The sequence below is a fragment of the Augochlora pura genome, chromosome 2 (assembly GCF_028453695.1).
Source record: "Augochlora pura isolate Apur16 chromosome 2, APUR_v2.2.1, whole genome shotgun sequence".
NCBI classification, from domain to species: Eukaryota; Metazoa; Arthropoda; class Insecta; order Hymenoptera; family Halictidae; genus Augochlora; species Augochlora pura.
In genome coordinates this window covers 16,568,489-16,593,063 of record NC_135773.1, presented here as the reverse complement: position 1 = coordinate 16,593,063, position 24,575 = coordinate 16,568,489, and the positions used below count along the sequence as shown (strand labels likewise).

The following is a 24,575-nucleotide window of genomic DNA, read 5'->3' as shown; positions in this document are numbered from 1 at the left end:
ATGAGAGATTATGGTGAAAACAAGAATAAGTGCATAAATGTCGTGCAATCTATCGATGACACTAATGTTAGAAATAGTTCTTAAAAGTTTGAAAATCTTCTACAATTTTCCTGCTTAATTCTTTTATCATACTCATTCCGTCTCTGAGCAAACTTATACGTCTCTGACCTAAGTGCTAGAGACTGGGGGTAAGTTTCGTCTTTTGTTATTTTACCATTTTGGCAGCTTATTCCAATTGATCTCGATAGGGAACACTAACTCACCCTAACTTTGTTCCGGCGGGCGAGCATGCTCCTCAGGGTGTGCATGCTATCGCTCCTCGGCGGAGGCACCACCGGACCCTGATGAATCTCGGGCTGCTGTTGCCGTTGTCCACCGAAGCCTCTTGGCAGCGACATGCTCCTTTGGAACTGCACGTCGTCTAAATCCGTCAACTGGACCGTGCTCTGCGCGTGAATCATCGGCGATTCCTCGACCACTCTTCCCAATTGAGCCTTCTAAAAGTAAGTGGATCGAGAATAGAGTCGGCCGACACCATCCAACAGTACTCGAACTCATCGATGTCTCTTTGTCTGTATGACTCTGACTAGTTGCATCTCAATAGGAACAAATACCAGTTGCTGCTATCTTGTTAGAACTTAATTTTAATAATCCCTGAGGATTTCTTCACTTTTCGCAGATGCCCCAGTACTAAAGTACAACTACATAGACTCAAAAAGCTAAGACTATTTCACAATTATCTCCTAACAATATTGATATTTATTAATTTAACAGAGATGACGCGATTTATCATGGAATATGGCGCATTATTCTGTTACAAGTTAACTTAATTTATTGTTGAAGGTTGTTTTAGATTGAAGTATAATTATGTAGACCCAGAAAACTGCGATCATTTCAAAATAATGTCCTAACAATACAGATGTTTATTAATTCTGAAGAAATCACACAACATGTCATGGAATATAACACCTTAACCACTTAAGAGTTAATTTCAATAATCGTTAAGGATTGCTTAAACATTGCTTAAAGTACAATTGTATCCAGAAAGCTTCGATGGTTTCAAAATGATCTCCTAAGGACATGCCTCAACTCTGATGCGTCTTAATTGGCTGATGCAACGCAACTTGTCGTGAAATTGGGTGAAAGAAAAAACCGAAAGAAATTACCTCGAATTTCTGGGAGCCCCCCAGATCATCATCGCACAGCCGTTTCGCACCCCCAGGCGCCTGCAGGCCGTTCGTTAATGGGATTCCAATGTTCCCGGTTCTATCGCCTCGATCTCGTTGCCGTCTCTCCGATTCTCGTTTCACGATTCGCACGGTCTTGATCTCTTGTTTCTCACGGTTGTGTATCAAGCCTTCGAACGATATTGGATCGAACGTGAGCATTTTACAATAACATCTATCTATATCTGTCAGTTGCGACACCTTCGTTAGTTTACCGATCGCATTGTTACACTCACCGGCGAACTTGTTGTCCTCGTTCAGGCGATAATTTTCATTTGCCAGCGTGTCTTCGTTCAGGGGTGGCGGCGGCGGCGGTGGAGGTACGTACTCCGGTGCGGAGATCGGCGTGCCGTTGGCTAACTTTTCATCGTGTTTGTTGCTATCTGTTCATTTAGAAACAAAGCAAACGTGAGCTACGAATTTTACAAAGATTCGATTAAAATACGGGGATACATCGGAGATTCTTATATAAGAAACGTGGTACTATTATACATATAATATTAATATAAATGATATATATGTAGGGTTTTTCCAAATTATGAAAGACAGGATGGTTGAGAGTGCGAATCGTAAAATACAGAATGAATGAGACAGATGTTGAGAGAACGTTTGGGCGACTTCGAGAAATCTGAGGTCATAGCTTAGACTCCTCAAAGTCCTGCGTGGTCGAAATATGGAGCATGAGCGAGTGAGATGAAGATAAGGAAAGAAGAATAAGACACAGTGTGAAAAATGTATGCAAGAGGGAGAGCATGGTAGAATAATGAAATAAAAAGATGGTAAGGGTGGAAGGGCCGCCGAAAAGATCGGGACAGTCGTAAGAGAACCATCGCCCTGTAAAGTTGTGCATTATCATAGTTGTAGATATAGTTGTTGAGTCGTCGTTATTACGAGTAGTTGTCGTCATTGTAGTCGTAGGTTGTTCCAATACTGTAAGTTATCGTTAAAAAATTGTTACTGTTAACCAACGTTAGTTGTTGCTCCAGTTTATCATATTACCAGAAAGTTACGTGGGACTTTCTAAGATTAATCCCTACATACATGATATTATATATAATATTGATATTAATGAATTTAACAAAAGCGTAACAACGTTATCTCGGTGATCTCCAGTTTCGACAAGGTTCAAAAAGAAACTTTGGCTAACCTTGAACCCTGGTGTCCGTGTTGACATACAACGGCGCGACGTTCACCTGCATGAGGCTTCCCTTGCCCTGCATTTGGTCCTTCAACAGCTGCTGCTTTAGCTGATGTTGCTGGATCTGCTCGCGCAACTGAGGGGGCAGCGTCGAGATGTGGTTCTGCTGCACCGGAGAGTATGGTTGATGGTTTTGTAATGGCTGATGATTTTGCATCGACTGAGAATACGGCTGATGGTTCTGGTGATGGTTTTGGTGATGATTCTGTTGATGGTTTTGTTGATGGTTCTGGTGATGGTTCTGCTGATGATTTTGCTGATGATTCGGCTGGTGGTTTTGCTGATGATTCTGTTGATGGTTCTGTTGGTGGTTCTGCTGATGATTCTGTTGGTGGTTCTGTTGATGGTTCTGTTGATGGTTCTGCTGGCGATTCGTTGGCGAGGACTCCTTCATCAGTGTCGGTGATGCGAACTGAGGATAGTGAACACCGTTCTGTTTGCCTCGGGGCGAAGATGACAGTGTAGGACTCGATGGGGAGTCCAGACCATGGTCCAAAGTAATCCCTGAGTCAAGGTCAGTCTCCAGCCAAGAGTTCTGCGTCCTCTTCTTCGGTTGGTGCACTTGCGGAGCTGCAGAAATCATTGATAAAGATACTTAATTGCTGTCGACTACCACAATCCAAAATGCCAATGGAACTCACCCGAAGGCGGCTGAGGTCTAATCTGCTGCACCAGACTGTGCGATTTCTCGGTCAATTGTCTAACTTGCACACTCAATTCCTTCCTCTGTCGCTGCAGGTCGCCCACCAGCTGCTGAACTCTCCTCAATTCGGCTTCGAGAGGTCCGGTCGTTGCCGACGTATCTCTGGTCATGTTCCCGGCGTACCTTCTCGAAGCCTGAAGCTTCTGCCTGAGCACCACCAGGTCCTGTTCCAGCCTCGCATTCTCCGCGACCGTCTCTTCCAGTTTCTGGAAGTCAGAAGTCAAAGAGATGCAGGATTCTCGCGACTAATCGGAGCATCGTGGAAAGCTATCGTGAAACGCGGATCATGGAAAACGGTGAACAGAACATAGAAGGGAAACGGAACTGAAACGCTAGTTTCTGTGCTTTGGATCATTTACCTGGAAGCATACTGGCTCTACCTGCGAACAACCAATTGATCATTTTAATCACTGGTGCGGGTGCGTCGGGCGCGGTGCTCTATTCGCTAGGCGATCGCTAGATGAGCCCAATGTTGCTTTCGATTCCGACAATTTTTTTATACCTTTTCGCTTTGACCGGTGACAGAGAGTGATTCGATAGCAGTGGTCGCAAAGGGTCAAAGCCGTGGCAAACAATGCGCGTCGATCAAATTCGTTCACGGTGAATGCGAAGATTGTAGACGGATTCGAAAGGTTTTTTTAATTCATTCGTCGAAAACGACTGTAAAAGACACAAAAGGGTAGGGAAGGGAACACGACGGTTTTCAATGAAATCGCTCGTAGCGAATGCGAAGGGTGAATAGAATTAGGAAGAATTTCGACGATGGTTTTCGATAAATTCATTCGTATCGAATACGACGGGTGAAGAAAGATGTAAAAGAACATAACTGATGTATTTTTCTAAAAAACAGAATGTTTCTACACGAACTGACCACAGTGATCATCGAAATTTGAACTGGAAGTGCATAAATTCGACTGACCTTATTAGCTAAGTTTCTGAACTTATGGTAGTTCAGGGAACCTCCTTCGTCGGAAGGTATAGCGTTTTTCTCAAAAATCGAAGGAATCGGTTTCCAGATCTGTGTTCAGTGCATCAAAACATATCAGAATACTCTAAAAGTTGGCGGCGGACAGCGTTACGTGTGTATTAAACGGGGCGTCTCGTTATTATAGGGTGCGCATTCTTACGGTCACACCGATTTTTGATGCATTTACACTAATTTGACAAAAAAATGTCTGCTACAAAAGTTAATAAGTACTTTCAAGAGAACAAGGAGCACTAATAAAAATTTCGAAGAATTTGTTATTCGACGTAAGACTTGGGTCACCTTAACTTTTTAAAAAAACGCTATGTATTTTCAGTTTATAGCGTTACAGCTGGCACAAAAACGAATTTAACAACAACCTACAGTACAATAATCTTTGAAATAAACTTTTACTTAGAAAAACTCGCAGTAACTAGAAAAATCATTTTTCTACCCGAAACTGACTATAGAAAATAAAAGTAATTGTGTAATGGTCATTGTTCACTACTTTGTGGATTTCGTTTTTTCGTCAACTATAATGTTAAAATAAAGCAAAATATCGATAGTGCTATTTAAAAAAGTCAAGGTAACTTGAGCTTTTCGTCGAATAAACCAATTTTTGGAAATTGTTATTGCACTTTGTTCTCTTCCCAGTGCTTATTAATTCCTATTCCAAACATGTTTTTGTCAAATTACTCTAAATGCCTAAAAAGTCGATATGACCATCGAAATGAGCACCCTGTAGACGCCGATTTTGTTCAGTAAAATTTATAACAAAGATTTGTTGACAAAAAGTTAGCGACAAAGATGCAAAAGAGTTCCTACCTTGGAATTGTGCGCGAGCAACACCCTCACTCTGCTGAGCTCTCGTTCCAGCATCAACTGCTGCTTCCGGTATCTCTCTGCTTCCGCCAAGTTGCTCCTGCTGCCCTGCAGCTTGTGCCGCAGGCCGCCGAGCGCTTTCTCCAGGATCTCCTGTTTAAAGAATTAACAAAGCAAATGACATGAAACGGCTTTGACTACGAAGAAAAATGAAATTGTGGTAATATTCATGAGCCACATATTCATGAATTCCAGAATGTAGACGGTTAAATTCAGTAGAAACAGAAATATCCGTTCTGCTGTTATTAATCGAGTATTATAAACATTTGCATAATTCTAGTTCCCATTCGAAATTATTCTCGCCAAATAATATTTCACTTGGAACCTGAACGATTACTATCCATCCAAATTACTCGCGACTATACACAAACTGCAGCTTTATGTAATATAATCATTAATCAATTGCAACGAACAAGTGTTGCATAAACGTTTAATTAAGCGGGTTTCACACTCATTCTAGTGTGAATCTTTGTAACAATCAATTTTTAATTTTTACATCTTTCCGAAGTATCTTCGAAAATACGTATACAAAAGCTTATGCCTGAATGCTTAAAACGAAGAAAGTTACAGTAGTTTCAAAAGTCAGTTAATTATAATATATAATTGGCAATTTAGTATCACCCATTTCAAGCTTTATGAGTCAAACATATATTTAACTGATATCCAAACATTTATAAGCACATATTGGAGATCTGGTTACAGAAAGTGTTACAATTTCTTTGCAAAAAGAATCCGAAGAAATTTAGACAAGAATGCAATTTACACTAGAATAAGTTTTTCAATTCTTCTAATGCAGCTACTGTTATTTTTCAACAAGCAACACGTACCATAAATGCATAAAGATCCCGAGCAGTCTACTCGTAACTAAACTGCGTTTACGGCGCGCGAGATGATAAAGATTTGAAAGAGAAACCGATTTGAAACGCGAAAGGTATGCACTTGGGCAGAGTTTGAGATCGCGACACTTGCCTTGTCCTGTTGAAGACTGTGCAGCGTTCCGGATTCTTCCTGGAGCAGCCGATCCAGCTTGTAGAGCTGCTGCACCTTGGCCTACGACACACAAGCACGAGCATATAGTTAACCTTGAGGTGTAACCGCACAGCCGAGAGCGCTCGGGAATCGCGTTTCAACCGGAATCGCGACGCGACGGTGTCATAATCAAGCATCCGAAAAAATCCGGCTGCATACCGACACGCGTTGTCGGCGTGCACTTTTTCGCCGAATATAGTGTTTCATCGGGTCGCGGTTTGTCGATGCGTCTTCCTTGTTTTGTCGCGCGGCCTTCCGCTGGAATTCGAAGGACACCAAGGAATCGTTGTGGACAGAGCACGCAAACTTTTAAGAAATCAAATGTTTGCCTTCTGTTATTAGGATCGATGTTGTATAATCTTGGTGACAAACCTCGCGCAATTTTTCGTCGCCTATCTTTTGATCCAGCTGGTCGAGATTAACGTGGATCTGAGTTAACCTTTTAGATACGGCAGGATTTTGCGCAAATAAAGTTTTTCGTAACTAAATTACGATTTTCTCTTAATATATATTTTTTCCGGATGTCTATATATAGTACTAATAACATATATTCTTTTCTTAATATATTGTATATACACACTTTCACTTTAATTGTTTGCTTTAATAAATAATAAAACAATTGAGTAAAGCACGAGCCATTCGCGAAAGCCACTATAGTGGCGCGTAGTATCTAAAAGGTTAAGCAGGAGATTAAAAGAATATGTAATAGAATTAGTTTCGAATGAAATCGTCGAAATCAAATGGTCAATGCCGTTTATAGTAACCAGGAGTGGACGTAACGTTTACAAATATTTCTCTGCAATATTGAAGGGGTAACAAGTGATTCGATGAGATTGAGTTTTATTATTCTTATAATTTTTCATACAGTTTTTATTATTTGAATTTGAGGATTAATATTTGGTATATGTTATAAAGAATTAATATATTTATGCTCAAAGAAACTGTTATTTTTAACTTTATTATTTATTTTATTTCTCATAGAAATAATAGAAATTATTATTATTAATAAAAGAAATTATTATTACACTTTTATGCAAATAATGTATTATAAGTTTCTATATCTATATTATATTTTCAAAATATATACTTTATCAAGTTCGTTAACTAAAATAATAACTAATTTCAAATATAATTCAATATAGTTGGCAAAATAAAATACGAAAAATAAATGATTGCAGAGACCGACTGAACTCTGTCTCCCCAAATTTTCTCAACGATAATAAATTCCCAACGAAAACCTGCAGTGACGAAAATATTCAAGCGCCCGCTACTCGGACCTTAAAAGCTGCGAACACCCTTGTTACACCGAAGCTCCGCGGTTAATATTGCAACGGCTAAAAGTCCCAAGTATCGAAATGTCGCGCACAAAATTCGAAGCGGATCGCACAACGTTTGCAGAAGGTATAAAACATTCATTGCCGGACGTGGGCGAAGCCGTCGGGACATTTTCCCGTTGCATTCCGTGGCAGAAAATGCGGCGGGACACGCGGGAGCATGCAATTTTCCTTTTCATTCATTGGGAAGCACGTTGCACGAAGTACTATGGTGGACCAGAAGGGCGTTCGAAAGGTGCGTGTCGCACGTGAGAACGAGGCTCCCGTCTCACGACGCAACGTTTTGCAACGAACGTGTTCCCGTTCGCGGTGTTCCACGCATTCCTCCGGTAACAATGTCGCGTTATCCTGCGGCCCCTCCCACCCCCGATATTCGCGTGGGCATTATCCACCGTTACCAGGGAATTCCGTGATGCGTAATTCGTATTTATTGCGACGTCTTCCAGCAATGTAATTCGAGCGAAACGCGACGTCCGCGTTCCGCCAGACATCGGCCATTTATCACGCGAGGATACACGCGCCGCGGTCACTGGAATAATTCCTGCCGGATTTCCAACGGGGCCACCCTTATCCGAACTTTGTCCTTCCAATGCGAAACCTGTCCTTTCTCCGAAGTAGAACTTTGCAAGAATATGCACCTCTTAACTTTATCGGGAAATTATAAATTGTCAAGTTTTACTAATCTCATTGTTCGTTCTCATGAGTTTTCAATCCTGTCTACCTATTCTCATGAAATTTCGAGATTATATATATATATATGTAAATTTTGAATATTTCTGCATGGGCAAAAACAAATCAATGATCTAAGAAGCGATGGAAATGAACCGTTTGACTGCTACACGGCGCAAAAGCGCTGCGTTCATTTGTCCTCGAAAACCGCACGTTTATTGATCATAAGAGAAGATCAATAAACCTTAAGTTATCTTTTTATAAATTTTAATTTTCAAAGAAAAAAACAATTTAACGTTTATTTTACTTATTCACAATCACAATTAATATTGTTTCTTTATAATACGAAAAGAATTGTTAAAATTGATTGATATTTGTCTAAATGAGAGTGTTTTATTTGACAACATCAAGTCAAAATATGTCTCGCAGTTTTCGTGCGTTCTCGAAAGAATTGCTTAGCAGTCAAACGGTTAAGATAGGAAAATATAAACCTCGTATAAGGGCTTGGCCTTGCGAGGCACAAGCATAACAGTTTACGAGGGGACCCGAGTTTTCTTTTCGGGGTTCCAGAAAAGCCACGGTCAGTCGCTGTAAAGCATCTGTAAAGAAAAGAGCTTCCTCACGCGCCGTAGAATAAAGTTTCTTTATTTTGAAACTATACCTTAGTTTAAATATATTTAAACACCCATTTCCAATAGTGAATAAATGTAAAATTTGTTTGTCCTATATATTAGCGCGTTGCACCATTGTGGTGACGTCGGTCGGCATAGTGTTAACACGTCGATTTTTGCTTCACAGAAATTTAAACTTTTTTTCTACTGCAATACACTATCAACGTGACTAGGTTCTTTAAAAACCAGAGAAGTAATTAAGAACAGTAATTAAATGACTTTGACGTTGTGGGAATTCTTGGAACTGGTACTCGGCGCTTGGCATGTTGAAGCATTAACCTGTTATCCGGTTATGACGAAATATTTCGGCATACTAGGAAGACAGCTGAAATAGGCATGGCGAGTTTTTTCGTCGTGGAAATTTGTCGAGGTAATATGTGTAGAGCATTACAAATTAAATAATGTTTTTTGTGTATAATATGGTATGTGTCAGGTATACTAAAGGAAACTGTGTAATAACTAACTATATCCATAATTTAATAACTATTCGACTGAGAGACATTTGAAATGGTTTGCATATTTTCTAAATAGATTATAAAATAATTTGTTAAAAAAAATGATCAATGAATGAAAAGCCTTTTTTTAAGTACTTTGAGTGTGATAATATAATTTCTCATTGCGAAAAATTTCTCACTTTCCCCATTATGAAATTAGTTAAACAGAAGTTAATTCCTCGTTTGCTCAGTCAAAGAAAGAACATGTACATTTTGCTAAATTCTAAATATAGTCTCAAATATCATACCGAAGGAATGTTGAAACGAAAGGTAGTAAATGCGAATATTCTAGAGTGTAGTGTGTAAATAATTAAAACTTGCGACATCGACAGCAAAAGGAGTATTTTCAACATCTTCTCGAGGTTTCGTGAAAAAAGGTGAGTTTACCTGTAATTGTCCGTGATCGGGGCTAAGCCTGTCCCAATCTCGTCGCTCCTCGGCCAATAATCGTTGTTCCTGCACCTTCTGGTTGAACTCCAGTCGATGGTCCCTGGAATTGTCGTGCATCAGGTCGTGTCGCGAACCCGTGACACTGCTGGTCCCGTTGGCAGTGTTGCGATTGTAAAGGGAACCCAACTTCACCATGTTGTCAACCAGGTTCACCAGAGGTTTGCCCTTCTCGTACTTAAAGCGAACCAGATCAAGTAGATAATAAATAAACCGTCCATAAAATCAATCAATCGGTAGTACACCAACAATTAAAACCATTTGCAATGTATCAACATAGAACCTCTCTACCAGGATAAAAGTACTGTTCCAGAAATGTCTAATAATGGAAATGGGAGATACCCGAGGTCTTTTCAAGCAACTTTTTCATTTACAAAAACTGTCTCCGAGACATTGTTAACGAGTTATTAACGAAAAACACTGACCAAGGAGATGCGAGCCCGGCTAGCGCGTGGCAGTCGAGCCTACGAACAGGCGGAGCCTAATTTTGCTCATTAGCTTAGCCACCTCGCATCAACGGTACTCGTCTCTCATTGCTCAGGGTTTTTCATTAATAACACGTTAACGGGACTTCGGAGAAAATTGTTGTAAAGTAAAAAGTGGAAATGATCTCAGGTATCCCCCGTTTCCGGATTGTTAGACATTTTTGGATCATCTTGTATAATCTCAGAAAAGTACAGTGCTTTGCGATCTTAAAACATTCTCCAAACTAATTCTTGTTTAGCCAACAATGGCTGAAGAAATGGCTTTTGCAAAAAGTCCACGAACAATCGTCCAAGTTTTTGGTAGAATCTTCCTAGACATTCGAATAACTTGCATTGTTTAGGGAAGGATCCGATGGTCAAACAATTTTGCATAGCTCCGAGATTATCATGGAAGAAGGAATACAAGCGGCTGGGAGAGAGGCTTATTTCGAAGTTTCTTAATTAAACCAGAGAACAGCTCGAAAAACTCCGCGCGACCAGGAAAGTTCGACGCGGTATAATTAAATCCTAAGATACTGAACGCGTCTCCGTCGTCGCGACGAATTTCCGCGTCGCAGCAAATTTATCTTGCCGGTTGAATATTTCGCGTTGATCTTCTGGTCTTTCGAGAGGCTCGCCGGCGGAAGGAAAAGTCGTGCCTCTAAAGGGTTCGTTGTAAAGACGAAAGTGATGTCCAACGTAAATTCCACCGTAATCAGAAAATCGCGATTCATTTCGTCAAGGGGTAATAACAACGTAATTGACACTGAACCCACCGTGCCGGTGAAGATGGCCGATTCTATGCTTTTTATTTAAACATCTTTCGCATTACAAAGCCACTTTCGTGAAATTGGTAAATTGCCTAAATAAATTCAATACTGTAATTCTTATAAAACGATGCACGTCAATCGTGGTTGCTAGATTTAGTGCTAAAGTTTCAAAGGATCAAGTTGCCATAAGTAGGACACTGTCTAAGTCGAAGTGATGCTTTCACCCGACCTAATCCACGGGACACCTAGTTGCTCACCTGCTTCTCGAGATCCATCAGGTGCTTCTTCAGTTCCTCCAGCTTCTGAAGATTCTCCAATCGTCTGGGGGTATCGAGCTCGGCCAATCTAGCCTGCGGGTCACAAAAGATCGCCAAGTTGAGAGAGAGAGCAAGAGAGAGGGAGAGAGAGAGAGAGAGAGAGAGACACGGTGTCGTGCACCGTTTCCCTGATCCGTCTTGTCGCAGCCGGTCACGTCGCGGCGTTTCATGAAAATGCAACGAGAACCCACGCGGATACGTCGGTCGAGCGTACCCCGACGGAATAACGTTCGGAGAAAATTGCAAAGGTAATTACGAACACGCCACGAAAACTTGAGCGACTTCGGGAACAGTTCGACTTCTCAGCGTGTAAGAGTTCCACGGGAAAATTCTCGATCTTGTCGCCGACGACTGTCGGGATCCTCGTGCAGTTATTGCGAAAACATGCGTACACTGAGAGAAACGAATTGTACACGGTTGACATAAAGATCCACAGTTTGGTAATTAACAAACATTAAAACTACCAGATCGGTCGAAGTGATTGATATCCGATTTCTACATTTACAGTTCTTGATATTACAAAAATGCTTTTAAGAGAAATATTTCGATAAATTTTCTTTATATAACCTGACGTGTTTTATGATAAAAATCGCACGAAGGTTAAATAAATCCAATCGTTCCATTCTTATAAAACAATATACAACACATTAGTCTCGTTAAGAGCTTGGTAGTTCTAGCGTTAAACCGTGGATTTGCGTGTTACAGATTCGATGACTACACCGAGGAAGATTGGTCGCGTCTCGGATTTTAGTTGTATAACGATGCAATTTACCTGTTGAAAATAACTGCACGAGAATCCGCGGTCTACCGATAAACATTGAACTTGGGTGCAACGTCGAGGGTGCAAACGTGACTGTGCGAACGAGCATTTCCACAAAATGACACACGAGTTGGAGTGATCGAAACAAGCAATTGGGATACATCAATCATGGTCGCACGCGTCGGGTTTCATTCAACAATATTAACACGGTATATTAAGGATCGCGCGATAAAAATTGTTAGCAGCGAAATTGATGGTCTCGTTTTCGCGTCTCGCTATGGACTTTATCCAATTCATCGTGCACTTTTTTCGGCTGTCGACTCTGCTAGCGGAGAGACTGTAACAACAACCACAAAAATAACGTCGATGCCAGGGGGCTATGAAAAAGTAGTTAACCTGTTAACCGAGTGATTTCTCGGCTAGAAAAATGTTTAAACGCGCTGCCGGTTGAAGGAGAAACAACTGGGTTTACGATCGGTCGCGGGAATGGAATCGCGTGGCAATTGAACCAGCTGTCGAAAAAGATTTTGTCGTAAAAATCCGTTAACATCTCGAAATCCGTTGCCATGGTAAAAGAATATTTGCGTTTTCATTTGCGGCAAACTTGTTCGCGTCGACATATTCACTGGAAAACGAATTATTTCTTGTTCTGCCGGTACCGTACCAAAAAATAATATACCAGAGTCCGGAATTTAATGAAAATATTAGGTGTAAAAAATTATACCGCACTTTTGTCGATAATAGTAACAGTTTTATGAATATGCAGATGTTACGAAAATGTGATTCCGCAGTCTGAATGAGCACAGCTGTTCAAAAGTGGACACGATCAGGGAAACTCGAAATCCTTGTCTACACTGGCGAGTTCGCGCGACAGGTACACTAGTCCGGCCGACTAACAGGTTAACATGGCTAACAAACAGGTGCACGTGGAAACGCGACGACTTTTCCAGCGGACAGCGGACTGCCGTTGCATTCACCGCGCGAGGTGAACGGCAGGTTTCGCCATGGGGGAAAGAGCCGTCGGAGAAAATCGCTGTAACACTTCGCGCGATCCATCCTGTACCCACCGATCCCCCCCCCTCCCGCCCCAGAAGGCCTACCAGCCCCCCCCCCCCCCCCCCCCCCCCCCCTCGATCTATTCCCCGGTAGTCGAAAAACGTAGAAAGCTTTCCGGATGAAACATGGAACGTTCAAGCGTGATATCGATCGGTGAATCGTCTGATCGATTAATCCAGGCATTCAAGTCGAGAGCCACGAAGCCACGCCCACTGAGACAGCTTCCATGGAAATGGCACAGAAGACACTCCCACTCGAGACGTTTTGCATTTAGAAAACAACATAGATGGGCTCTCATTGTTCGAATCTATTGTCGAATGGTTAACACATCCTTGTAAACATTGATGGTAATTTGAAACATGAGCGGGTGCATGAGACCACGTCTATTCGGGGGATTTTATTAAGTCATTAAACGTGAAATTCTTTTCCTTTTTAAGTATAAGCTTACTTTTTATGTAGACCGTTCCGATTGGCCCCGTTACTCTTGATATAGATAATCCCGAGTGGATGTGGCTCTGCTGCTCTTTTTACGTATTAAGTTACCTCACCAATAATGCAATTACGTAGAAAGAGCAACGAGGACACGTCCACACGGAGCTTTCTGCATTTTAGAAGCAATAAAGCTACGTCCATTTTGGCATTCAAAGTCACCGAATTTTCTGAGCACTCGTGCTCTTTTCAAAATTGATTCTTTGGCCCAGTTCCTAGCAATTTGGCCCTCGGAGCAATTTGGAGCTGTTCTTGTCTGGATTAATCGGTCGAACACCTTCAGTGAGTGTTCAAAGGTACGCAATCGTTCAAACACCGAGACCCATTAGCAGAAATAAAATTTTCCGCTGACAGAGCTGCTCGCAGCAGGAATTTGATCCTGGAAGAAGCCGAGTCATCAGAATTTCAATTCACTCGGCGTTTGACCTCGCGGATGACTACTCGCATGAAAGGCACACTAAAAGCTTGAACACCGGGTACGAGAACAAAGCGAGGTAGGAATTCGTCTCCCGAGGAAAGTCACTATTCTAATAGCGTTCGCTTCGGACCGGTTCCTCGCGAACCTCCGCGTCCGCCATCTGTCAACGTCCGAAGACGTCCGGCCACGTAAATTTATTGGACGTCGGAAACCGGCGATGATCCTGCGCTAAGACTCCTCAGACCGAATCGGAAGTCGTTGGTATACTTGATCATTTTGCGAGTAATATCAATTCCTTAGTTTAAACCAGTCTATTACGAGAAATTTTGTTTATTATCAAAAATTATGCAATATATGTGGAAGTTTCGATTTCATTTTGTTCAGAGACGAAGGATCTAAGAAAAAGATCACGAAAATTAACGCTCTAACGGTGAAGCTTGGATCTATTCCGATCTCGAGTATAAATATTGGAATTTAACTATCTATTTTCTGATAATTAATTTTTCATACATTCCATTAACACTAGAATCAATGGTATCTAAACGCGACTAATTTATATTGTTTTGTAAAAATGACAAGATCTTATAATAATTATATAACTCTTTGCAGTCCGCACCATCATGGAAGCTACCTACCAGCACTAAAAGTATACGTTTGGAACAAAGTGAGATATTATAATAATATTCGATTTATATGAATTTGTAGATATCAAGGAATATTTGCAAATCAACATTTTGTTTCTTATAATTTTGTGTAGTATGATCAATTTTAAAGCATTCCCCAATACGCATTTCAGGCTGATTACTGCATATTTTACAATGACAAGTGATTTGACGTCTTCCATCTTGTATTTCTCTGTCAGAAGAAACAATACAGTCCTGTTTTTTTCATCCTACATTGCAAATAGTTTGTATATTGTTCAATCTATTCTTCATCGAATATATTCATGGACGTATTCTCTGCTCTTGAAAATCAATTTTCAAATGATCATTATATATCTTACGTAGACATATAATTCTATATATCTCAGTAATATTTATATATTATTATTACCATATTCTGATTTGTTTTCTTCAGAGAAACGTATATTTCTCAAAAAGTTGCGCTGAGATAAATTGATTCCCCATACTCGCTAATAAACTTTTACGTCTAGTGATATATTAAAATCTCGATATCCCCTGAGAGAAGACAACGGAGTGCAAAGGGATAATATTGTGAGAGCAATAATCAGAAACTAGACATTTTGATTGGTTTGATAGTTCTGGTACATAAAAACTGTGTCTAAAAGGCGTAAAATGAAAACATATTGACAAAAATCGATGTACAGTTACAAACGACCCTAGCTATAATCAGTTATATTTTTGTTAAAAAGGTCCGCCGTTCCAGCGTTAAATAAACAACTCATTGTCCTAAGTTGAACAGTGTTAAAAATCGAAACAGCTCGCGAAATGATTCTAGTATTCCTCGGACCACGAAAGGTCGACGCTGATTGCGCTAAAGGAGACACCAGCGAGATTCAACTGTTCAAGATCGTTGACTGTGGCCAGCTGGTCCCGAAATTGGTTCACTGAAAATGTCTCCGGACCTGAGCCTCGATCTCCATGTGGCAGTGTTCCATCGCTTTGTAGATGGTGGCGTTCTGCCGGCGCAGCTGGATCAGTAGGAGGACCAGCTCCTCGTGGGTCCTGCCGAGGAGTTCGCCGGCGGACACACGGACAAGGCCCTGGGTCCCTGGCTGCGTCAGCTTCAAGGTCTCCGCTCGATGGGACCCGACGACCACGTTGCTCTGTCGAGATGCATGCAATTCTTTCGTTAGCCAGCGAACGCGCGCTCTTTTAATTAGGCCACACCGGGTGTGGCCTTTTAATTATCCTCCTCGCGGTCCCCCGTGACTCGTTGCCGAAAGATTCTCTGCTACACGCCAGCGATGCTTATCGGGCTCTGAAAACGCTATCGCTACGCGCTATTTCAGCTCGACCATCGAGCCTTCTTGCAGAAGCGAAACTATGGCAGTTAAGAGATTTGGGTCACCAGAGTAGGTGACCTTGAACTTCGAACCGATTAGTCAGCGCGCATTTAGATTCACCAGTGATGACAGACCGAAACGTTTCCAAATTCTTGGGTGCAGTTTCTCCGTTCTTATTCTTCTAGAAGGTCGACGCAAAAAGCAGGTGTTAACCGTACATAGGCTTTGACAACTTCAATCTTCAACTACAGTCATCTGTTACTGTCCGTGAATGCCATTCAGCGACACCATGACCTTTCGAAGAAAGAGGACGAAGAAATCGCACGCGGGAAATTGAAGACGATTGAACGCGGTCAATTTCCGCGGCACTAAAGAAAGACGCCGCATGTTGCATTTTAGACATCAATTATTGCGTTAATTGTATAAATTATGCAATCTAATGCTCCACTAATACTAAGCATTTATGATCGAAACTTTAAGCGACGATCTCTCCGAAGTGAAAACACGTGACATGCGGCGTCCTTCTTTCGAGCCTTAGAAATTTCCCCACTGATTCATCATTGGCTATTTAAGGTCCGAAACACACTATCGTTTATACTGTGCATCTACACTTCGATAAAAATCAATGAAATAATATTTGCTCGGACCAAGATCGACACGGTAGTGTATTTCAGCCTTAAGTTGTACGTTGCGCATACGCGCGTGGTATACGGCGCATAGGCAATGCAAATTGGTTGTTGAAAAACGACAGCTTTTCGATGATTTTGTGGTAATTAAAATTTTCATTGTACCTATGTTAGAGTTTCGCTTCTGTAGGAGTTCTCTCTGGTTCGATGATGAAAATGTGGGATTGAACGTTAGGCAGCGTCAGGTGCTATGTGATCGTCGAGGTTTGTGCCATACGTGTTTTGTCGGAGGATATACTTTCCGGATTTTAATTTCACGCTGTTAATTACTGGCGAGTAGAGTATAATTGTAGTAATTAAGATGTGAGAACCAAGATTGCGTCGAATAGCATGCTGCGTAACGTGTTTTCGGAAAGCGAATGAAAGGGGACACGAGCGCGTTCGATGGAGGACCAATGTCAACAGAGTGAGTCAAATTATGGTTTACCAAAATTTATTTTAATTAAACAATATGATCTCGATATTTTCCGTATACGAAGGAATATTATGAATAAATGGAGGAGTATCGCTTTATTTTGTGGCTAAGTTATTTTAAATGCGTCGAATTGACTCGAAATTTTTTATATGAATCAAAAAACTTTTATCCATGCTGAGAATTTTGTCTTTTAAAAATCGATCTTTTAATACTCGAAATTGTAAAAAAATGCTCAGGAATACGACATTCCCAATTTATAAAACAGTGAAGATGCAATTTTTGTTTGTGTTATTCTCTAGGTCAGGCTTCAACAAGTACAGCTATATTTTTTATAATTTTGAAATTAAACAATTGCAATAGAATGAATTTGCAGAGTAAAAAATTAGATCATTAAGAGAAAGATAATTTCGCAACAACCGCTGACATCGTCGTGTCGTTGAACGATTCTAACGTGAAAATTTCTTGACTCACCCTGTACATTGTAATACTGCGAATGATTCACCGCGGAAAATTCATAGCTTACCGCGGTTTGGTCAAATCGCTGCGCGTACAAGCTATGGCCGCGCGCAATTTCAAACGACTCGATTCGACTGGCATGGAGAAGATTAAAAGGAACGCAATATCATGTGTAGTATGTGGGACGTTCCACCGCCCCGTGGAATCGGTGTCCCGTAAACCTTACGCGACGAGCGAAACGAACGCCGCGCAATCGTCACGCAAACAAACAATAAACTGAGCAAACCTAACTAAGGCTCCGACGCTACCGACGACGTTTCTGCGGCTGTGAGACGGTAACACGGCAGGTCGTTATACCCGATAACAAAGTAGCAATTGCTACGATATTCAAGCAAGCGCAAGACTTCCTAGAAAAATCTAGTTCCACTTTTTTTACTGTGTTGAACTTTGCCAAAAAGTCTGGCAAAAATCAGGCACAATAACTGCGACAATATTTCTCGTTTAGTCAAGGTTTAGTCAACCATCTACGATTGCAAATATCGTCGCTTTAAACTTGTCTTAGAGCTTTCATTTTCAACGAAAATATTGGAAAAAATTGTTCAATACATACAACGATAGTGGACGTAGCCCAGAATTTTTTCCAAAATTTTCGTATTTGGATAAATGGGGATCAAAGTGTGCTATAATTCCCTATATTCCCATGTAACTATTTTTTTGGATTAAAGTAAAGGGTCAGAATTTTATCATTTTAAAATCATCCAACCATGAATGGGGATAAATGGGTAAAATGTGCTATAATCCACTATGTTCTCGTGTAACTATTTTCTCTGGTCAAGAAGATGGTCGGGACTGGGCAAAACCATCCACCCATAAATGGAGATAAATGGAGAAAATGTGCTACAATCTACTATATTCTCATGTAACTATATTTCTGGTCAAAATAGAAAGTTAGCACTGTACCAGTTCAGTCATCCAACCACTATTACACCAGAAAAATAACAAAAGAAGAAAATCTATGTTTCTTTTATAGTCATTCTGGTAATAGAAATAGGTGGTCGCAACTTATTCAGATCAATTTGAAATCATTTTTCCTCGGCACCTTCAATTAACATAAAAGATCCATGCTTCCTACGCAATTGACATCAAGTCGTTAAGTGTAAAATACATCGACTTTATAGTACAATTATAATGACCTGGTAATAGAAATGAATAGTCGAAGGTACACTATTTCCGTTTAAAATCATCCACGACAGAAGGTGATTTCACTTCCCCGAAAACAAATTAGGGTTGTATCTCGCGAGCCGAGAGACAACGCCGCAAAAAGCGTACGCGTAAAAAGCCGTTTTCTGGGACGTGACAGTCGTATGCATAAATTCGCCGCATGAATATTTACGAGTCTGCGGATACAACGCCGACGCGGATGTCACGGCTGAGTTCGAGTTTCGGGGGCGGGCTGCCTCCAGCTCGTTCGTCTTCAGCAACGCGCGATAGTGCTCGGCATTACGAGCGGATCGTGTTTCAAAGGCCAGTCTTGTAGCCGTAGACGGCGTCTAGCTGTCACATCCCAAGAACCATCAAGCTGTTCAGCGTGTCTAACGGGCACCGAACTTACCCGGATTAAGAACACTGTTCGAGTGATCTAGTGGATCGAACCCAGAAGAAAATTCAACTATCGCTCTCGCAGCGAACAATGGCTTCCGATCATTCAAACGACGTGTCTCATCGTTTAAGTAGGAATCTGGCCGAAGGATAGAACAATGGGGGCACTAATCTCGCAGCGATGCATAGCAGAAAGAACAACGACCTTTGATCCTCGGTCTACCAGCCAAAACCCGAAGAATCTCTCTAATCACGAACGCTGCTGCAGCTGCTCTTTGATCATCGCGGCGAGAGCAAGAGGACGAGCATTGCGCCGGAGGAGTATGCCAAACGGACAAAGGTTGCGCATAGGACACCGTCAGACCGCGGATCTTTATATGATTCACAATCGGCAATGAAATTAATTTTGGCACTGTGCACTTCAACGCTAGATTTGCGAGTTATTTATTCAATATATGGTGTTACCTGCGGCGAATATCAGGACGATACTAAATTACGTAACTTCTGACTTTGCTCTCGAAAGTAGTGTTTGATATTTTGCTGAATACTCTCTCATAAATATGACATAGTTAAACCGTGGATTTGATGCACCTGCAATGAGATTAAGCGGCTACGATTGGGAACAATGAGACCGAAAGTATCGTAGAGTATCGATCTACCTGAACGATAAAGCCCTATGTTACGTAAATGCATTCGTGTTTCGTAAAACGTACAGGTCATTTTAATGGCGAAACTATAAGTTTTTGTAAGAGTGATCATGGAGAACGTGAAAAATTCTTAAAGAAATCGAATTAAACAGGTACATGGCACAAAGAATGGGGATAATCCTAAGCAACACCCATGTCTTGAAACAGACGCAGGAGATGTTAACCAAGACTAGGGAACCGCAGCGAAGGCACAGTAATTGTTCAAAAGGAACAAACAAGGCACAGTAGGTTCGCGAGGCCCTTTTGTAGGGGACATCAGACTAGCAATGCATTCTGTTATCTGAGAAACGCGCGGATTGCACGAGAGCATAAAGACCCGCAGTCTAGACATCACGTACCGCGTCCACATCGATCCGAGGCGTATCCGAAGCGGCGCGGAACGTCGCGGCGCTGGCTGCCGCTGCGGCAAACAAAACACGGGCTCTTCAAGTGGCTCGGATGGGTTCCATCGTTGAGGAGAACGCGGAATCCTCCTTGCTCGGGGTGCCGAGGATGTTCTCGAGGATGTTCTCGAGGATGTTCTCGAGGATGTTCTGGAGGACGCTGTTCGTCGGGGACGTGAGAACAGACGGTCTCACATCGCGAGCACCCGCGTTCGAGGAACCGGCGGTAAACAACTCGCGAGGAGAAAGCTCTGATCGGGAAAAGAAGCGTCGCGCCACCGTGACCGAGCGAAGGTGGAACGAAGACTTTGGTAGACTGGCGTGATGCCCGGCCCGGCCCGATCGCCGGAGCCTGTTCACCAACTCCTACAGTACCCGGCATGCACCGTGGTTCCTTGCTCGGCTTGCCGAGGTCGTCGTTTTGTACGTTTTGCTGGCTGAGATCCCTGGCCGGCTCGGCTCGGCTCGGCTCGGCTTCGGACCGGCGTGGCCGGGCTAAGGCTGCCTTTGCAACTGGCAAGCCTTGCATCTGATTCGCGATCGAAGCAATTTCGCCGTTTAGCTCTGTCTACGCTCTCGTATTCCTAATCCATCCTGCGAGTCAGCGAGCGTTTTCGACCGATGTTGCCTTTTCTCTCCGAGCTACTTCCTTCAGCTCTTGCAAATGCCTTCGTTGCGATTGCAAATAAACAAGAGAAAGCTTCGGATATCTACGCTTTCGTATCCATAAGCCATCCGCGAATCAGCGGTTCCAACGTTGTTCTGCAGATCGGAATCTAGGGTACCTTGCACGTTTTTATAAACGCTGCAACGATTTTCGTGTTCTTAGCACTAGATTTACGGAGTACTAAATGCAGCTGCTTCATATTAGTTTTTAAACGTAACAATAAAATGTTTATTCTGATTTTTAACGAGTGTTGCAATATCTGCCGCAGGTGATACATGTATTCAATAAACAATCTATAAATGTATCCTTGAAATCCGAATAAGTGTAAATTAAAATATTACTGATCCGTCATTTTCACGGAGTTCGTAAACTTAGTGTAAAGGACTTATGCTTTCCTTTAACTTCATCTTGAGTGCGTAACTATTATTCGCCGTTTTATCAAGCCAACAACAAACAACTTATCGAAGAAACTCGACATAAGTTCCCGAGATTCGTCTCTGATCCCTAAAAGACAATTTTGCAAGATTCTTGTCGGACGTCGAGCTTAGGAATGACGAGGTTGACTAACGATGCTTCTTTTGTTGTATCTCGAATTGGAGGTACTACTTAACAACAGCAAACATTACGTGATAGCATCGTGTTACCGTCAACCGAAGATGTTTCTTGCGTCATTTCTTCTATTGTTGGAACACTTTATTGTTTTCTCATCTGTCCGGCAGTCAGCGAGCGTGGTCATTGGAAGGACGTAATTTATGTCAAGGATCAAAGAGATCGCGGGAGATTCGATCGATTGATACGTGCGAATGGAATCCTTGGATTGCTACCGCGTTCGTCATCGATACCCTGAATGCCTCTCCGCGTTTTCACCGCAAGATCCAGTTGTGTTGGTTGTAAACAAACGTGGCTTTCGATTAGTGTCGATCTACTGAGTCCACTATCAGAAGTGGCTCCGTCAGAAGTAGTTCCGAGTGAAAGTCGATAGGTACGAATGGCTCAGAAATGATCAGGCTTAAACACCTCGACGAAACTTATGTAACACGGATGCATATTCTTGGATGTAAAGAACCTTCTTAATTTTATAGGACAAAAAATAGTATCGCATTAAGTAAAATAATAATTTTAATTTTCTGTAATTTTTAATTTTTATTTTATTTTCGTATTTTTTATTTCTTTATCTTTGCGGTACAAGCAATGTGTTACATACTTTACTATCGTATGTACTTCTAATTTAATAAGACGTGCATTTATCAAAATGTCAAATTTTACTCAAATTTTAGGTTCTGGACGTTTGTCGTTAAGAGTACAATAATTAAACTGCGAATTTTATGCGTTTATAACAAAATCGAGTAAGCTAGATTTAATACTGAAAAGATTAAATGAATTTAATTCTGCTTATTACAGTCACTGAAGGAAGAATAAAATTTCTATTTCTTTTATGCTTCCACAATTCAGACAGACAATTTTGATTTTGCATACAGATCCATAATTTGATAATTACGTGATACTTGTATTGTGAATTTGATGTATCCTTTTTTTGTTCTAGATAGCGTGAATGATGTTTATCATCAGAAAATTTGACTGTTCCTGTTGTCCGCATTTGCCTGCAGCTTGTCCGCAGGACATAGGCGTACAGCCGTTCCCCGAGAAGCCATAACCGCACCGATGGCGGTCCAAAGCCCGATCCGCCATTACACATGTACGTCATAGCCCGCGAATCGCTCGAGGGCGACCGAGATTTTCGATTCTTCCCGAACTGGAGAGCACTCCTCGACTTCCGAACCCTTCAAGACTATCAAGATCGAGGTATTTGAGTGTCTCGAGAGCTTTAAGGTCCTCGGGACAAGCCAGGGGCTTTTAAGGACTCTGAGAATCGTCTTCTTCTCGGGTGTCCACGCGAAACGATCCTATTCCGCGTAACGAGGACGTTCACAGGATTCTCTTGAACAGTTCTTAGGCTTGCCCGATAGCGAAAGTGTCCTGCGTCCTCTCTTTCGGATAGAATATTCGTTGCGAAATGGCTGAGTCCTGAGAGACGTCGTTGTCACGAGCGGAAACAATTTTGCTTAATCGTTCCACGATGAATTCGCGCTACAGGGTGATGGAAAAGTTCATGAACGTTCGTTCTAGTTCTTTACAAGTTGATCCAAGCTAATTTCATCCTACAGCAAGAATGCTGAAACAAATTCATTTCTAGAACAATAGAACCGAACCAAACCCTATCCGGGAGCCACGAATTAACTTTTGAGCTAGATTAATCGTCTCCTAATTATTCTATTTCTTGATATTGATCTAAATAAAGTGCTGTTACACTAGAAACACCGGAAGAAGGTTAACATGCCAGTACGTCTAATACGCTACATACGGCAAGTATCTCTATAAATATATTTTGAAGAATTGACGAGTAAAGCGAAAAATAGTGATGAGATACCGTCGATTGTATAGTTATGCAAATGGTCCAAGGGTTATAACTTTTTTATTTAGAATAACGAAAATTCGACGCAAGTTAGTTCGCACTGCATTCTGGATCCTGCCGTCACTTTTTGAGCACCCAGTACAAACAGCCTCCACGAACAAGAAAAGGAACGGGCTTTGAGAAAAATCTGTTATCCTCCAAGACTTCAGCTCCTCGTCCGGCAGTTCCAAGTCAAACAACGCCCGTTTCCAGCTTCCTCGACGCAAACAGCAGGAACAAAGAAGTTCCCAGACTGTTTAATCAAGCGATATAACGGTTTTTCCGACCGGAGACGGCCGAATCCATAATTTAAATACACCGGAGGAGCCTTCTATAGCCGAATTAATTGGCAGTTTAAAAGTGCCTGGATTAAGGAATTTCCTTCCAGTTGGTGGAACAATCGCTCTTCTGGTAGCGAGTTTCGCTAATTCAAATGGAGACCGCGAAGACAGCTTGACGGACACGTACGCGGCTGTCGCGTGTTTCCATACCTGCCTGGGTCGCTGTTTGATTGCTCTATTAAAGTGTTATAATTTCACTCCGGACATTGTGCAAATTTCGAATAGCAGTAGAGGGATTCTGATTCTTGCAACCGGGAAACATTATCATTTTGCATTCGGATCGAATTGACGTTGAAAACGACGGACATAATACATGTTTAGACTGCGGATATTTATGCTTGTTAATTCAATCAAGAAAATATACAAAATATGCATGAAAATATATAAATATTCAGAGAAACATTTTAAACAGTGATTCTGATGTATTATAACTTCAAATTATTCCGCTTGTGGCTTTCATTTGCTGAAAGTGATCAATCCATATAAACAGTGATTTTCGATTATAATTTATACTCGCATTGAAATATTTTACAACAAATAATTTCTTCATTATTTTTCCAAATGACATTAATTTAAAATTGGCATTAATTTATTCATGAAATTCTACATTTAAAAAATTTTGACATTTTCGAAATATTGACACACTCTTGTCGTTTTAATAAGAAGCAACTGAAATGTTCGAGGTCGGAATACTAATATACACAACTAAAGTTCAATTACCAACTCAATGTTTCGAAAATACCTATAATTCGTGTGGCGTATATTCACTGAATATTATTCAGCACTTTACTCCGGTTATGATGCAAGTGCTGACTAATATATCAAATAAATTAATCTTACGTTGTCAAAACTAATAAATTAAATAAACCAATAAATAGTTTTGATACGTGTATATACACGGCAAACAGCGTACACAATATATTATTGCGTATGTTTCTAAACAAAAATATGCGGAACATATTCAACATGCAACGCATGCAAAGTTAATAATACAATTTTGGAATTACCTAAT

The 24,575-nt window shown here is 41.3% G+C and overlaps 1 protein-coding gene across 7 annotated transcripts in view; it reads right to left on the bottom strand.

Moving 5' to 3' along the window:
• Positions 1 to 24,575, bottom strand: part of LOC144478415 (uncharacterized) — a 248,983-nt gene that overhangs the window by 6,834 nt on the left and 217,574 nt on the right. For 5 of the 7 annotated variants that reach the window (XR_013495341.1, XM_078196269.1, XM_078196275.1 and 2 more), the window contains 10 exons: positions 11,109 to 11,201; positions 9,558 to 9,794; positions 5,943 to 6,023; positions 4,917 to 5,066; positions 4,047 to 4,145; positions 3,066 to 3,333; positions 2,374 to 2,994; positions 1,463 to 1,609; positions 1,167 to 1,357; positions 264 to 497 (listed from right to left, as the gene is read on the bottom strand). Coding sequence is in view for 6 of the 7 variants with exons in the window: in XM_078196269.1 (XP_078052395.1) it covers positions 264 to 497; positions 1,167 to 1,357; positions 1,463 to 1,609; positions 2,374 to 2,994; positions 3,066 to 3,333; positions 4,047 to 4,145; positions 4,917 to 5,066; positions 5,943 to 6,023; positions 9,558 to 9,794; positions 11,109 to 11,201 (2,121 nt within the window). In the remaining variant the exon portion in view is untranslated. The remainder of the gene's footprint in view (positions 1 to 263; positions 498 to 1,166; positions 1,358 to 1,462; positions 1,610 to 2,373; positions 2,995 to 3,065; positions 3,334 to 4,046; positions 4,146 to 4,916; positions 5,067 to 5,942; positions 6,024 to 9,557; positions 9,795 to 11,108; positions 11,202 to 24,575) is intronic. The other 2 variants (XM_078196272.1, XM_078196273.1) reach the window with 2 other exon arrangements.